Raw genomic sequence first — 15785 nt, 5'->3', positions numbered from 1 at the left:
AGCTAAAATCCTCTGCTATTCCAGAGCTTCTGGGCCATAGCAGGGCAAGGGTGGAAAATAGGTAGAGAAACAGGAGCCTTTCTGATCTCACCTAGGTGTTGAGTGCTTTCAGAACTTGGTTCTTGAAAATGCCTCTCAAACCCAGCTTGGTCATCTCTCCTTGATGGGAAAATCAGCCTCTCACACTTGTTAAGCTCTATAGAATAAAGGAAGACTCTTTCCAGGAGTGCGGGGCTCTTCCAATTCAGGGCTGCACTTGCTGCAGTCTATTTGAACATCTAACAGGCAACAGGTTACAGATGCTGCCCATGAACTCAGTCTTGCTTCATCATTGCTGAAAGGCCTGCAACAGAGCAGAGATGGGGAACAGATGTAGAGTGAACAAAATTGAAGGAACTTGCTGGCTGCACTGAGTGCAATTCCAGGTTCTTTCTTGAGTCTCCACTACTTTCTACATTTATATTCAGCTGTTACTTTGAAAATGCTGCTGCAATGTCTAGAAAGAGGAGAGTTGTACTCGCTTGCTGAGCTCCTTCTAAGCAGCCATGCTTTGCAAGGCTTGGGTTACAGGCATGAGGTTTGGTTGTGCAGATGGGAGGGCAGCTGAAGCCCCCAGTGAAGAGTTTCACTCCTAAGGACTCTTCATGCCATTCTCTCAGGTTACAGTGAGTTCAGTTAGGATTGCCCTCTGCCTTTGTCATTTTCCCTTCTTCACTTGTCTTTGCCTTTTCGATTGTGCATCTCGCTTTTATTTGAATTTTATTTCTCACTATTTGTCATGACATGGGCCAAGAGGAGTTTAAGCTCTGAACTGGCCCAGCCAAAAGGCTGTCAGTAGTGCTGGTATCAAGCAGTGCTTATCTGTCTCTTGTATTTGAACAAACTGAGTTTCAGCCTGAAATATCACAGACATCCAAGTCCCTGAGGCATGGAAAAGCTGCACTATGAATACACTGATGATAATAGTCCTGGCTTTGCGGGTTTTATTGCATTTGCTATTTTCTAGCATTCTGGAAAACATAGCATTAAAATGAACAGGGTAAACACTGGCAAATGGAAGATGTTGGAGCTGGATAGGAGATGACTCTGTGCTCAAGGCTCTGTTGTCCCCTACATCAGGGTCACTGGAGCAGTCTGGCACATGCTTAGGGTTTTGGGGGTTGTCAGTTGGCATTGAATAGCCATCTTAGGGGGTGTCTCAGGACTGTGGTGTCTGAGGGCAGAGATCCTTGTTCTAGAAATGGCTCTTATGGGGTAGGAATAAGGCAAATTGCTTTCTGGGCCTTGGCAGAGGTCAGCTTGCTGTGATTTCTTGAAATAGCAGATAAAGAATGTGACTGCTACTCAGCTGATGGTGGTAGAATAGTGATGAGCTAATAGATTTATTTTTTAATTGTAGGAAATAGACATAGACAAATAGGATTTTAATGTGAATAGTCTATTGTCTGCAAGCATTCAAGCACCTGGCTCTTAGCAGGGCTGAGCTGACAGCAGGGAGCTCTTTCCTGCCTCTGCCCTGTAAAGCTTTTTTATCCTGCATAAATTCCAAATGCAGGTAATTACCTTTTCCAATCAAGTCAAAAAGGGACTAGAGCTTAAGGAGCTCAATTCAGCGGCTAATTTTCATGTTTTATCTACTTACATGAAATTCTTAAGCTTTTATAATGATATAACAACCTGACTTCAGACACCTTCCTCCCTGTCCCCATCTGGTTGAGGATTTCTGACAAAGTTATTTACCATACTGAGTAACCAGAAACCTGCAGTGGGGCTCAGAGGGTCAGAGAGTTAGCCCTGAAAACCCAAAGCATTTTGCTGCAAGGACTGAGAACAACATCCACCTTCTATAGGTTTTGCTGAGCTTGGGGTGCTCAATATCTCACAGAAGACTACAACTGGGAGTTGAGCTGTCTACCAATCAAATCAACACCAATACTCTTGTTAGTGTAAATGGTTATATACAGATGTTTATGAAGAATAGTAGCAGAGGAAAGCTGGTGCTCAGAAGGAGCTTCCTGAGTCAATAACAGGATTGTTCCCCTATCCAGGATTGTCTTCCACAGTAATTTTTGACTTTGCTGCAAGTAATTGCAAAACCTCTCCCTTGTTTTGGTACTTTTGGGACAGTAGTGTTTTTCCTTTATTAATAAAATACTGACTGATTAATCTCAACAACATTTAATCAATAATTTTATGTAATTAAAATCTGAGCTAGCTCAAAGGTTGTGGTTTTGGTCTTTATTTCACACTGAAGCTCCTAATGCACTACTTCTGCTTCTAGCAACTACTTGGGTGATGAAAGGAGGTGGTGATGTAGTAATCATTTGTGTTTTGTTCATAATCAGAACTTATGTACATCATTCTCAGGGTGACGGATTAAAGTTTGTAAAAATGATTTTGGATTTTACTCTACCTATATTATTGAAGAGTTATGGTCTCTGTTTATTCCTCTTTCCCTCCCCACTGTGTTCCTTGCTTTCTCAGTAGTGTTAGAGGTCCTTCCTGCTGCTGCTGCTGTGTCATGGCCTACTTTCTTGGAACCTGCTGCTCTGGCTTGTGTTTATCTGAGCACAGCTCATGGCACGTGGACATCTTCTGAGCATGGTGTGGTACAGAGCTGATTTCTTTTTCTACCCTTAAGGAATCTGCTCTGCTGGCTAATGATGGTAGCTAGCTAACAATGCCTATTGGTAGCTTTGGATAGATGCTTCAGAGGTCATAAAAGGACTTCAAGAAGCACTTAGCTGATTCTTGCTTGCCATTGCAGCTGACTTTGAGGTCAGACCCACTCAGAATGTCAAAATTAGTAGTTACCTCTCCCTCTTGGCCAGAGCTCAGGGTAGTTCCTTTTTGATTGAGCTGTCCATTTCCTTTAAGAAACATCTTCTTTAAACCTTGTGTAGGAGAAGTGATATTCTGTTGCCTGCAGTGAGAACAGCTCTATCTGGCTGGGAATTCTTACTTGGGTGCTGAAGTTGGTTTCTGGGCAGTTTGGAAACAGGCTGAAACATTGGTACCTCAACCTGCACTCTCTTGAAATGAAAGCAAAGCTGACTTGTGGCTGCTTTTGTGCAGAGCTTGCTATAGAAGCCAGTGGGTCACCTGGCCCTTGAGACTGTGCCTTTTTGCCTTTGTTTCCATTTTGGATGGTCATCCCCAGGAACTGGCACTGGGCAGGTGATATCCCCCCAGTGGCAATCTGCTCCCTCCTGGCACTTCCAGCCCCATGCAGAAGTAGCCCCTGTATGCATGGCAGCATGTGTGGCTATCTGCACACTTTGCAGGCTGGCTGGTGTCTCTGCCCCTGGCAATGGAGGTTCCCTCTTAGAGAAGGAGGCTCTGTGCCAGGGCAGCAGATGGACAGGAGCAGCAGCAGCTGGGACACCATGCATGATCATCATGTGGACTTACAATCTGCAGCAATGCCAAAATGGCCACTTGTCCTTATCCTGTCTGTGGTCAGGGCTGTTTCTAAGCCAGCAGCTTATGGAAAGGTGCAAGGGCAGGCAGTGAGCATCCACCATCAAGGTGGGGAGCAGCAGGCTCTTTGAGGGCTGAAGGGCCAGGAAACATTTCTATGTCTATCTGGAGCAGCCAAGCTGAGCCCTTGCTGCTCCCTCTCACCTGTACAGGCTGAGCAATTTGTGAACCTTGCCTCCAGCAGTAGGACTTACATGTCCTGCCACCTTGGGAAGAGGGGGCAGCTCTCTGCTCTTCAGAGTGGGTCAGTCTGGTGGAGAGGGCAGGTCTTCAGCAGCACAGGCTGAGAAAAAGCCCCACTCATCAAACAATAGGGCAGGTGGCCATGAAGAAACCCTGTGTCTGCAGCCCCACAAAAACCACTCAGGACTAAGATCAAGAAGGAGTAACTCTGCCTTTCCCAAATAGCGATGTCCTTGCCATGATAGGGGCCAAGGATACGCTGAGGCGTTTTGGGAGAGCAGGGTCTGCACAAGGTGGTTTGTGCTTGGATTGAGCCACTTTGTTGATTGTACCATGATTCCAGATTACTTGCAAAGTTTGAGCATGTGAAGGGAGCAGCCCTGGCAGCCCTGTGGGCTCCACACAGCACAGCAGAGCTTCAAAGGTGGCTCTTCCATCTTGGCTGAAGGGTGTGAATAGCAAAGATTCCAGGCTCAGCACATCTGCACCTCCTGAGTGCTGCAATGCATTCTCCTGCTGTGGTTTGGGGAAGAACTCGATGCACTACTCGATGCCATTAATGTGTGTGGTGTTATTTGATGCTTGATACTTGCAAAGCCAGAGTAGGCTCAGACTTTCCTGAGGGACTAAAGGAGAAACAGTGATCTAACTTGAGCTGGTCCAGCTTGCTTGAAACTTTAATGCAGGATGTACTTTAATGTAGAATGGAGCACAGGCAATATCATATTTCTCTCTACTGATAAGTAATTTGAAAGATGACCTGTAAATGGCAAGGGAGGGAAAATATTCACTGGATTTATTCCCTTGAATTTGCTTCTTTGCATTGAGGAGAGAAACCTTGAAGGAGCAAAGGGAGGGACTTCTCTCTTCAAGCTGGCTTTTTAAGAATGTGCATCTTAAGGCCTTGTGATGGTTTCATGATTTGGAAGTGAAATTGTCATGTCCCAGACGTGACCCAGAAAGCTCTGATAAACTGTGATTGAAAATTGAATGTGTGGATTAGTGGGTTTGGATGTCTGTTTGATCTATGTTTCTACCCTCTGTTACCTCAAAGGAAGAAATGCTTCACATCTCAAAAACAAAACAAAACGTTAATTTTGCCTTGCTCTGCAAAAGCAAGATCTCTGAACAGCTAATTAATTTCCCTCTCCTTTGACAGAACCTCCACAAAAACCCCAAACCTCAACCTGCCTTTGCCAGTGGGGAACATATTATGGCTGATCCTGTCAGGACACTGGAAAAATACATTTCCTCTATTTGAGGAACTTGGTTTTCATATTCTGCTGGCAAGCAGTGGGGCTCAGCTTGATGCCTTCAGCTAGGAGCTATTGCCCAGCTTTCTCAGTGAAGCTGAGTTATTGATGGCTGTTAGCTTTCCAGGGAGTGCACAGCCTGGAAATGAGGCTCTTGGTTCATTGGTCCAGTGCCTGCTATTACAAATGGTGCCTCAGATTGTGCTCTTGGTAAACAGCCTGGCTGCACCTTAAAAGTTAGGGTATTTCTGTGCCTTCTCTGTCTGTTGAAAGTTGTTCTTGAACTTGGATGCCAGGAACTTTAATGTCCTTTGAGATTTTGCCTGATGTTTAATCTGTGTGAGTTGATAATTTGAATCCAAGAGTTATAAAAAACTGGCTGAGGAGTTGTGGAGCACTCTCGTGTATAATCTGATTGTATTTTGAAATGTTAGTGAGAACTAACAGACCTTGAATGAGTCATTGTTTCATTGCTTTTCAGAAAAAGCACACAGATTGACCCTGGAAGTGTAGTTGAGTCAGTTTGGCATTGATGGTGGGTAAAGATACAGCAACAGGGAAATAGGATCCCTCATCAGTCAAAGAAAGAATTGATGATTTGACTAGAAGGTCAAAGTAAATATCTGTTGCATCTTCAGTTTCTAAGTCTGTTTCATCAGTTCCCTACAGCACAGTTTGACTCACAGCTTGCCTACAGTACCTGACTATTCAGTCCTCAGATGAAAAACCCTAATGTCATTCTTCATGATAGTGTAGGACCTAATAAGTGGATAGGAGCCAGTTAAAATGTGCTGGATTTTATGTGCTGGGTCTTCATCCTGGGCTGTTTCTAACTTTAGTTCCCTGGCACCTTGTGGGGCGGCAGCTGAGATTGGAGCAGGTACTGCTCTGAACTGCCTGGGAATGATGAGTGCAGTGTTCACCTCCATAACCAAACTCAGGGTTTGGCTTTGGGATGTGAATGCCCCTAGGTAGTGTCCTCAGGATGGTTTGCAGTAGCTCAGAATGAGAGACCATGTAATTACAGAGTGTTTTGCCAGTCCTAGGTAAGAAGGGAAGATCTGAACACCAGGATGTATACAGGAACAGTAAAAGAGAGGAGTTACTGTTCCTGTATTTAGAAACTTAGATCGTGCGGGAGCCATCTATCCTCTATTCGTGTAGCTCTCAGGATGCCATGAGCTGCTTTTTCAGAAGCACAAATCATAAACGCAGAACTGGGTTTTACCATCCCCATTGCACAAAAGTTTAAAATCTGAAAAAAACTTAAGAGATAATTCCAGGGACAAACTGGAACATCCCTGGTAACAGGAAAGAACTCTTTGTTCTCCAAAAAAAAAGTGACTTGATCCTGGTATGAATGTTTTATCAACTTATTAGCGGGGGACTGCTTATTTTATTAATGAGTTGGAGGATGAGTGAAATGCAGGAATGAAATCCACTGGCTAAATGCAAAGGTGGAAAAGCATAAACTAGCCAAGAGGTGGATGTTTTATGAATCAGCATAATTAATCTTGAAACAACACATCCAGGGAAGGCCTGAACCTGAGACCGGGCATCTCCTGAGAGCTGCTCTTCGAGTCTGCAGGTGTGCGGGCTCAGCCTGGCGCAGGATCAGGGAGGCTGGGGCGAGCGGAGCGCGCTCCCCGACCCGCCCGGTGTGGGAGTTGTGGTCTGGGGGTTTGCGGGGCACCTGCGCGACCGACCGCGCTCCTGCAGCAGCGGGGCTGTGGGCGCACGGCTGCGGGGTCCCGGCCCGGCCCGGGGGCTCCGCTGGCGCTGTCGGTGCCCGCGCTGAGCACCGAGCGCTGCCGCTCTCCGTGCGCGGCCGGGGCCGGTTCCCAGAGCCAGAGCCGCTGTGGGTGCGCGGCCGGTGCCGGTTCCCCGAGCTCGGAGCCGCTGTGTGTGCGCGGCCGGGGCCGGTTCCCCGAGCCCGGAGCCGCTGTGGGTGCGCGGCGCGGATCCCGCAGCCGGGCCCGGCGGTGCCGCGGTGCGGGGGCGGGGCGCGGGCCGCGGGCGGGGCGCGCATGCGGGCGGTGCCAGGCAGCGCGGCGGGCCGCGGAGCCACTCGCCCCCGCAGCACCGCTCGGCCAGGGACAGCTCCCGCCAGGTAACGCGCTCCCCCCGCGCCCAGCCCCGCTCCGCTCCCCGCGGGGCCGGGAGGGCCCGGCCGCTCACGCCGTGCCCCCCGTCGCTTGCTTGCTTGCTTGCAGCTCCGGGGCTGTGACAGCGCCGTCCCCACCGCGGAGCGAGGCAGCGGCGGCCGGCTCTGCCCGCGGGGCTCTCGGCTGAGGAGGGTGCGCGTCTTCCCGCAACTTGCCGGCGCTCGCAAGGCTCCGCGATGGAAGGGAAAGGTGGGTCGGGCGCGGGGGGGCGGCGGCGGAAGGACCGCAGTGGCCGGGCTGGTGCGGGGCCGGGCGGCCGAGGCTGCCGCTGTGCTGGGGACATTGCAGCACCCGCGGGGAGCGTCCCTGCCGAGCCGCGGGCTGCTCGGCCCGCTGCCCACGGAGTGAGGGGAGAGGTGCCTGGTTCTGTGAATTTATTTTCCTTCAGGGCGAGACAGATGTTAGTTAGTGATTTGTTTTCTTAATGATAAGGATTTGTATAATAAATATGAGGTCTGTCCCATGATTTTTAGCCAGTCAGCAATGGGGAGGTTTTTAACAGATGAAAAGCATTTTATGATTAGAGTGGGTTTAAAAAAAATAAATCTCATTTTTCTTTTTTTCTTAAACGAGATCAGGGCTATAGAGCTCTGCCCTCATTACATTGCATATTTAATACATCAGAACATCCTGATAGATTGGAAGAAATGCAATGAGTATTGTGCTATTGAACTGTCCACCCTAGAAAGAGGAGATAATTAAACCTTGCCTGGCTAGCTTGCGTGTTTGCATACGGACGTATCTCATCCACGTATATCCCTTCAGGTTGTGCATATGCATTTTGTTCCCATACATAGCTGTGTGGTCCTGCACACTTATTTACCTATCCACCTCTACAATTGCACTGGAAATCACACATTCAACTGGTACGTGAACTCAAAGCCTGTACGTGTTAATTGCCAATGAAGTACTGATGGTAAGTCAGTGCATGCAGAGGAAAGGTGAGTTGCCATTCCCACCCAACGTAGCTGCCAGCTCTCCTGTACAACACAGATCTGTGAGCAGTTTAATTGATAGTGATCAGGGCAGTGGGGCAATATGGACTATATTAATTCAAGGAAAATTATGGTAGACTTGTATAACACAATACTACATACCTTCCAGGGAGACGAGCAAGCTATATTTAAACCCGGGGTTTATTTTTGTAACTATCTTGTCAATCAGGGCTATAGTTCTCCTGTGTGGGAATATCTGATTATATGCTGATTAAGGAAGGAAGCTATTTCAATCATAAGGAGGCAGTATGTCCTATAAAGTACAGTTTCTTGTGGGCAGTGATCAATAAACATACCAGGGCTTGAGGAACACATAAGTACCTCTTAAGAAGGCGTATCTGCAAAGACTTTACTTAAATTAAAAAGCTCACAGCAGTCATGTTAGCCCTAGAGATATTTTTTGTACTCTCCATGCTATTTTCACAGTTAACCTGAGATGGTCACCTTTGCCTTTTGAATGTCCTGTTGGTACTTGCCTTGATGAGAAACAAATGGACTGTGACTTGAGTATAACACACTGCGTGCCTTGTCATGCACTACAGGGGCAGGCAAAAGGCTCTCCGTGGAACTTCAGATGGAGCTCGTGTAGCTGGAGCAGTTGTGCAGGGAGCAGGAAGGAAACATCTGCAATGAAACAAGGATCCAGGTAGCTGGTGGCAAAAGCACCTCCAGAAGGAGAGTTGCCCAACTCCTATCGTGTGCAAACAGTGACTGTTACGCTGCAGTTGCTGCCTGACTTGGCAGTGAGTGTCTGCTGAGGCAGGTTTTGGGGCTGCTGGTACTGGTGTTTGTGGGCTCCACAGCAGTCCATGTTTCTGGGTGCTTGGCTTTAGTGGGATAGTGGGATTGAGGCATGCCCAAGAGTCAATACTCATTTTGATGCAAAAAAATTCAGAGCAGTTTGCTGCTCCTAGAGATTTTCCTCCATGGGGTAGAGGATGGGAACAAATATTCTCTGGGTTTCCTCGATCTATGTAAAAAGAAGGGCTGTTGAGAGCAGCCCAGGAGAAATCAAGGTAGCAAAATGGGACAGGTCCAAATCAGGGACAACCTTAAAGGAAATACACAAGGAACTTTGGCATCTCAATGAATAAATGAGAAGGCAAAGGAAGTCTTCTCACGGCAGGGCTCCAGTTGTGCTGGCACTGAAGTATTTTTTGTGACTTGGGTAGTGTTGGAGTGGCACGAGAAGGCCTATGGTGCACGGGATCACAGAGCAGTTTTGTGTAGGTGTACAGTGAGGCACAATGCAGGACACCTCCCCAGAGGAAAGCTATGAGCCAGACTCAACTCTTCACATCTTCAGCTCTTGAGGCTAATCCTGGATGGATTTGCAGCTGCGTAGCCTGACTATGCACTGGTTCACATTTTGTTTTCATTACTAACCAGGCCTCTGCATTGCCAGTCCTCTGTTAGGAGATTGTTGCTTGCAGATGATGCTTCTCCAAAGTCATCTCTTGCTTTTTAAATGCTTCCTCCTGCAGCCTTTCTCCCACCTCTCCAGTCTTCCTCAGTGCAAATCTCAGAACATCTCCAACTCAGTGTTGTGCAGATACTGAGGAAGAGTGTGTGCTATATTAAGCAACATAAAGTCTGTTTAAGAAAACCTGCCGTCTGGTCCCTGAATTCAGCTATCCCTGATGAATGCTGTGGACATTTCTGCACAGGATTTGCCATCAGTAGAACTTGGTTGTCTGAATATGGCTGGGGCTGGTGCTTTGCAAAGCCTGCAGTCTGCAGTAAAAAATGGGCTAAAGAACCATCTCTGGCACTGCTTAGAGCAGCCATAACTGATTTCACTGGTTGGGCTTACTCATGAGAATGAGGGGAGAAAGATATATCCTAGTTTTTGTGCAGTGGGATGTGGGACTAAGGACTTTACTGTTTGGAATGTAGCAGTAAGAGTACAAGCCAAGAGGGCTCTGTTGAGGTTTGAGGAGGTGGTGCAGCCTGCCTGTGCCATCTTCCAGCAGACAAAGCTGGCTAGAGCCAAACATCTCTATCTCCTCACCACGCCTAAAAGATAAATAACACTCTATGGAGCTGCAAAGTTACCAACACATCTTGGTGATCTAAAAGTAGCATTTGGCCTCATCTAACTTACAGCTTCTGTGACTCTGTTCTGCACATTCACTGTCTGCAAACCTTTTGCAGAAGTAAGGAGCTTAAAAGTTGTAGCTGTTCCCAGAGCTCATTAGGCAGTGGGGGATGCAGGGCACCGTGGGTGAGAGCTCTGTTTTGCATCTGCTACCTGATCCCTGTTTGAATCTCGCCACTACAGCAGTTCCTGTGGGCTGCAGCAGTAAGCGATACCACACCAGGCATCCCGGGAGCTGGGCTTTGCCAAAGCTAACAATAGTTAATGTGGAGGTTAAAGAATACTTGGTCACTTGCCAGACTCTTCAGTCACAGTTAGAAAGATGCTTAGCAGAGGCAGGAACGTCATGCAGTGATGTTCAGACTCAGAGGCTGGAAAAGGAATCAGCCGAACAAGAGTCAAGTGGCACGGTGTGGAATGGATCCCTGGGCTTCTGGATGGAGTGGAGAGGGACTGCAGGCTGGCCTTGCTGCAGGGAGAGCTCCTCTCTTCTAAAGGTGCAGTATGCTTTTCTGTACTCCTGAAAACACAGAAATCACATTCTCCCTCACTGCTACAAAACACAGATTACTACTTTTATCTTGCCTGAGGTGGGGATTGGGGTCTTGATGTGTCAATGTTGTATGAGGGGCAGGGCCAGGCTGCCAGTCTGAACCTTCCTCAGGGGCTCAGCCAGTTCTTGGAGCTCTCTGCTATCCCTGGAAGTCAATGCTGGGTACTGGTGGCTCTGGGGTGGCTGGGCAGGCTGCCTTCAGCACAGGATGCTGTTAGCTAGGAAATACAGCAGGACTTGTTCCTGTCAGCTGGTCTATGGGGACAGCAAAGCTAAGGCATGTAGCTGAGATGTGGAGATGCTCCCCTGAGCCATGGTCCTGCCTTGCTGGAGAGACATTCTCCATGCAGTAGGTCTGCCTGCAGGATCCCCATCCTCGTGCTCAGGGGGCTGTGTGGGGGAAGCCAGGGAACCTGTCCTTCCAGCTCTCTTCTTCTCAGGGTCCCAAAGCAGCAGGGCTTTGAGGAGATGTCTGCAGAGGACATCTCTGCAGTGTGACTGTTCTAGGCAGGTGCTGCCACAGTAGTGCTACCTGAGTCATGTTCTTTTCCCAGTGACAAAGCTGGGAGCAGGATTTTTCCTTTGTAGAAAAGCCACAATGCTGCTGTTCATAGACATGGGATATTCAGGCCTTTAAGTGGAAGGCCTTAAGCAGTAACATCCCATTTACTCAGGGCACAGAGTTCCCCTTCCTGGGAACTCTGGAGCTCTTTGCATCGTGCTGTCTTGTGGATATGAGAATGGGGAGAGTGGTTTGAAGCATCTTGTCCCACCAGAGGTGCTCTGAAGCCTCCTTGGCCAGCCCCAGCATTGTGGGCCTGCTTCCTCTGTGCAGCCGCCTGCATGCTATGTCTGTAAAGGACGGAATCTTCACCTTGAAGAACTTGTGATCAAAACCCAACAAGAGCCAGTGAGTGTTAGGATTGAAGACAGACTTTGTGGACAAGGTGAGAGAGGGTGGCAAGTGAGAACATGCAGTTCTGGAGGTTAGTGTGCACTGTTCCCACCTCTGTGGCTTTCTTCAACAATCAAAGGAAAGATCTTAAAGATCCAAGACAGTTCATGTCCTGAAGCTGAGATGCTTATGTCAAACTTCTGTACCCCATAATACACCTTCCTGACCTGTCTTGTGTTTGTTGGGGGTGAGTCTGCAGCACATACTGTCACATGTGTGTTGGAGTAGTGCAGATTGCTTTGGAAAGTCTGGGTCCCACAGGACACCTTAGGTGCTTATTTGTAATGCAAACAAAACAGTGGGACTGTTGCTTTTGTTACAGAACTGTTTTCTTTTTCGGGGAGTGCTTGCATGTCTGTCAAGATGGTCAGAGGCTCCTCTGAGCAGTGCATTTTGCTCAGGGGAGGCAGCTCCATGTTCTCAGCCTTTCACAGTGATGTGCTGTGTGAGATCCAGGGCATGTCACTGAGGCCAGCAGTTCTCAAACTGGCTGCTTGAAAGTTGACACAGGGAAGCATATTTGGGGAGGTAAATCAATGGCCTGATCTTTTTTTGCTTGCTCCCCCATGCCCCAGGCTGTGCATTTCAATGTAGGTACCAGCTTTCTGTATAGTAGGGGAGCACTTTGATTGCCTGACCTTATCACCTTATCCCTGAGGCTGGAGTGGGGTGCTGTGAGAGACTACTTTGGTGCTGTGCTTCAAACTCCACCAAAAGAGGAGGGGAATGTCAGGCACTAAGTTAGCACTGCAGTCTTGCTTTTCTTTAATGCATTTCAGAAAGAGAGAGAAATGTCTTTTCCAATTGCTTTAGAAATCAACACAAACATGACTGTCCTGGGAGGGCTCAAAGAGAAGAGCTTGGGTTGCTGTGTGGCTCTGGCAGAATGAGCCAATGTTGGCTATTTGCTGCCACCTAGAAGTGCAGGTAGGAGTCCAATACCTTTATTAACCATCATGGGATAGCTGCTGAAATACTGTGGGTGGGCAACTGCAGCTTCTGAATGAGAAGGGTGATCCAAGCCAATCTGATGCTGAGGGAAGTAGATGTGGTACCCCAGGAAGCATCTGAGCTCTAACAGGCCTCTAACATGCTCGAGCAGGTGATTGGGGGGAAAAGTAAGTGGCCATGCTCATGGTCCTCCATACCAAGAAACCGACCATGTTACTAAACAAAAGTGGGAGGAGGACCCTATTATTAGTCTTAAGTCTTATAAAAATTGGTTCAGGACTTGGTCATCAGGCTCTTATGAAAATCCTTCAACCCTTTTACACAATCTACATGGGAACTGTGGATGTTGCTTTTGGACTGAATGGAATGCGAGAGTAATTGAAAGTAATTTTTTTTAATGCATTCAGTTGTTCTGACATACCATTTATACCCAGAGTGGCTGGAGGCATAATCTGTGGATACTTTGAGTAATGACCTGAATACAGCTGTTTCATCCCTAGGTCACATGGGGTCCAGAAATTTTTAAAAAAAGTGGTGTTTTTTTTTTTTGAGGCTTAGCTTACCATAAGATTTTCCTTATTTGCTCTTATCTTTCCCTCTCTATCTACTCAGCTATTCAAATCTTGTCTGAATTGCACTCATTTTTTAATGTGCCATAAAACTTGATATGCAAGAGCTAGTTATTTAGGGAGAATTGCAGAAACTATTTTAGTCTGTGTGTTTTGACCTATAAATGAGGTAACATTATTAATTTTTACATGCAAATCATGGTGTTTATTATCATGGTAAAAGGCAATTTGACAATGAAAAATATTCCTGATGGATATAGTAATTAATGCTTTCACTCAAATTGTAAAGACTTTAATAATGCTGTTATGCTTAAAATGATTGAAGAAAAAGTTTACTATTTTCCTGTCAGTGATGCAAGGAGGTTTCCTTTTAATATAACTTCTGTATCCGTGCCTTTCCAAAGAGTTCTTTATAGTCAATAAGACTACAAATCACCAGGCTAATTCATTGAGTTTCTTCTCCCAGGTCTCGGGTTTGGATGAACCTTATGATTCGATACTTCTGTGGGGATGCACATTGAGAGCTCTGGCTTTTCTACTGAGATTGAATTAAGGCATTTCTGGTGTCGTCATGTTTCAGTAGGGATCTTGTGGCTGGAGATGATGGCTGCTCCGTGAGCGCTCCTGCGGCGCGCGTGGCCGAGGGAGGCTGTGTGCGCATCAGGATGTGCACTTGGAGAGGAGAACTAAGGCGTTTCTGCTTGCTATTTTTAATAGCATGTGCAAAGCAAGAAATCAGGGAAGCATGGAACAGCATTTCTAATTTGGAAAGCTGTGTTTTTTTTTTCCTTGAGCTGTGCTTCTTCCTTCTGTGTTTCATCCCCCTGCTGGAGGCTGGCTTAAGGCTGGCTTTATCTGCCATCAGCCTTCAATAGGTAAGGTTAATTTGCTGAATGTAGCTACTTGGATTTTCTTCATAAATCCTCCAGAAGTGCTGAATTTCTTATTGGTATAATGAGGGAAAGTTGCCTTCCTTCTCAGTCACTGGGAATGTATTATTAATGTAAAAACACTTTCCTGGCATTTAATGTTATTTCCAAAAGAGGCTGACAAGCAGCAAGGCCTCTTCATGTTGACGGAGGCCCATCTGGTCACTGAGAGTTGTATGGAATGCTTACTCCAATGCGAAGTGCTATCATTGGTTATTTTTCTCTCCAAGTCCAGGCAGACAAGTTTTTTGGTAGGATGGGTGTACTTGAGTGTTGTGATTCCACTATGCAAGCAACTGTGGAACTGGAGGCCCTGAGGGATCGTCAGTTGATGTTGGTCTCTAACAAGACCCAACTGAGGAGCTCAAACGCTCTGGTTCCAGATACTGGACCTCACCTCTTCCTCCTCTCACTGGCACTCTGGTCTCTACTTCTTATTTCTGTGTTTATCATTACTTGGGGCATTGAGGAACAGAATCCAGAGGTGGTGGTGGTTGTTTGGCTGTGATTTGTTTGGGGTGGAGTGGAATTACAGGGGTCTGTGCAGCTTGAAAGACCAAACCTGTATGAAATTGAGCAGGGTGAAATAAAGTTCTTCTTTGAAGGACAGCCCTCAGAGCTTCATCCTTTATTGATGTGAAGTTCTGAATATATATTTTGGAACACTTCAGTGAGTATGACACTTGTCACAAATATTTTGCAGCAGTGGCTTTAGAAAGATCAGAAACAAACACTAACATATTCCACGTATGCAGAATTATCATTCCATTATAGATATTATTTTAAGATTCAGTTTAGTTTTCTGAGTTTTTTCAAGGCAAGCACATAGAGTATTCATTCTTTACTTGAGAATCTTTACACACACTGCTTGCTATGATGCAGAAATGTTCATTTCTCTGCCCCTTTAGAGTGGCTCTGAAGTCAGTCTTATACATGCTAGTGGCTCTACCATACTGTAAGTGACAGGGGAACAGCAGTAATGCCAAAATGAGGAAAAATGTAGAATCCAGCACCTTCCAGTAAATTGAGAGGAAAAAAAAGTTAATTATTCATGAAGGGAGACTTGGATTTCCTAATTTGATACTAACAAGCCATTGCAGCATAACTGGGCTGACAGTAGAATAAGCTTCCTCAGCAAGACCTGCTTTTTATAATATTTCCAGCTTATTTGATCTCTTTGAAAGCTGAATCTGAGCTTTTGAGATATTTTCTGGCCTTGAATTCACATTCCCTTTTAGTATTGACCAGCGCTCCTGGTATTCTGAGACTGCCCGTTAACTGGTGCCATACATTATCAAATAATTGCATTGACAAAGTCATCTGTTAATTTTTAAACTTCTTATTCCTATCAGTGTGCCCCAGTGGAGAAATATCATACTGCAAATTATAACCATTTTGTTGCAATATGAGAAGTGCTGGGGGAGTCAGCAGAGAAGTTTAAAAATTACTGTCCTGAGTCTCCTCTTCCAGTCAAGATTTTAAATGAAGTACGTGGAGCTGTTCTTGATTTGCAGTGGTGAGACAAATGCCTCATTTGGTCAGTAGGCAAAGGCCAGGTCTCTAATGCCTTACTGAACTGAAAACAAAGGAAATAATACTGATGATATGGTGTGAGACCTATTTAACTGCCTTTAGACCTTGACTATTAACTATT

General features: G+C 46.5%; 1 protein-coding gene across 1 annotated transcript in view; it reads left to right on the top strand.

Moving 5' to 3' along the window:
* The first annotated feature begins 6966 nt into the window (after positions 1 to 6966).
* FGF12 (fibroblast growth factor 12) overlaps positions 6967 to 15785 on the top strand; it is a 218670-nt gene continuing 209851 nt past the window's right edge. The window contains exons 1-2 of the mRNA XM_059479617.1: positions 6967 to 7026; positions 7130 to 7270. Of these exons, the coding sequence (XP_059335600.1) occupies positions 7258 to 7270 (13 nt within the window). The 5' untranslated portion in view covers positions 6967 to 7026; positions 7130 to 7257. The remainder of the gene's footprint in view (positions 7027 to 7129; positions 7271 to 15785) is intronic.

This window comes from Ammospiza nelsoni, chromosome 10, assembly GCF_027579445.1.
Source record: "Ammospiza nelsoni isolate bAmmNel1 chromosome 10, bAmmNel1.pri, whole genome shotgun sequence".
Lineage (NCBI taxonomy): Eukaryota > Metazoa > Chordata > Aves > Passeriformes > Passerellidae > Ammospiza > Ammospiza nelsoni.
This window is presented reverse-complemented; position numbering and strand designations above follow the sequence as displayed.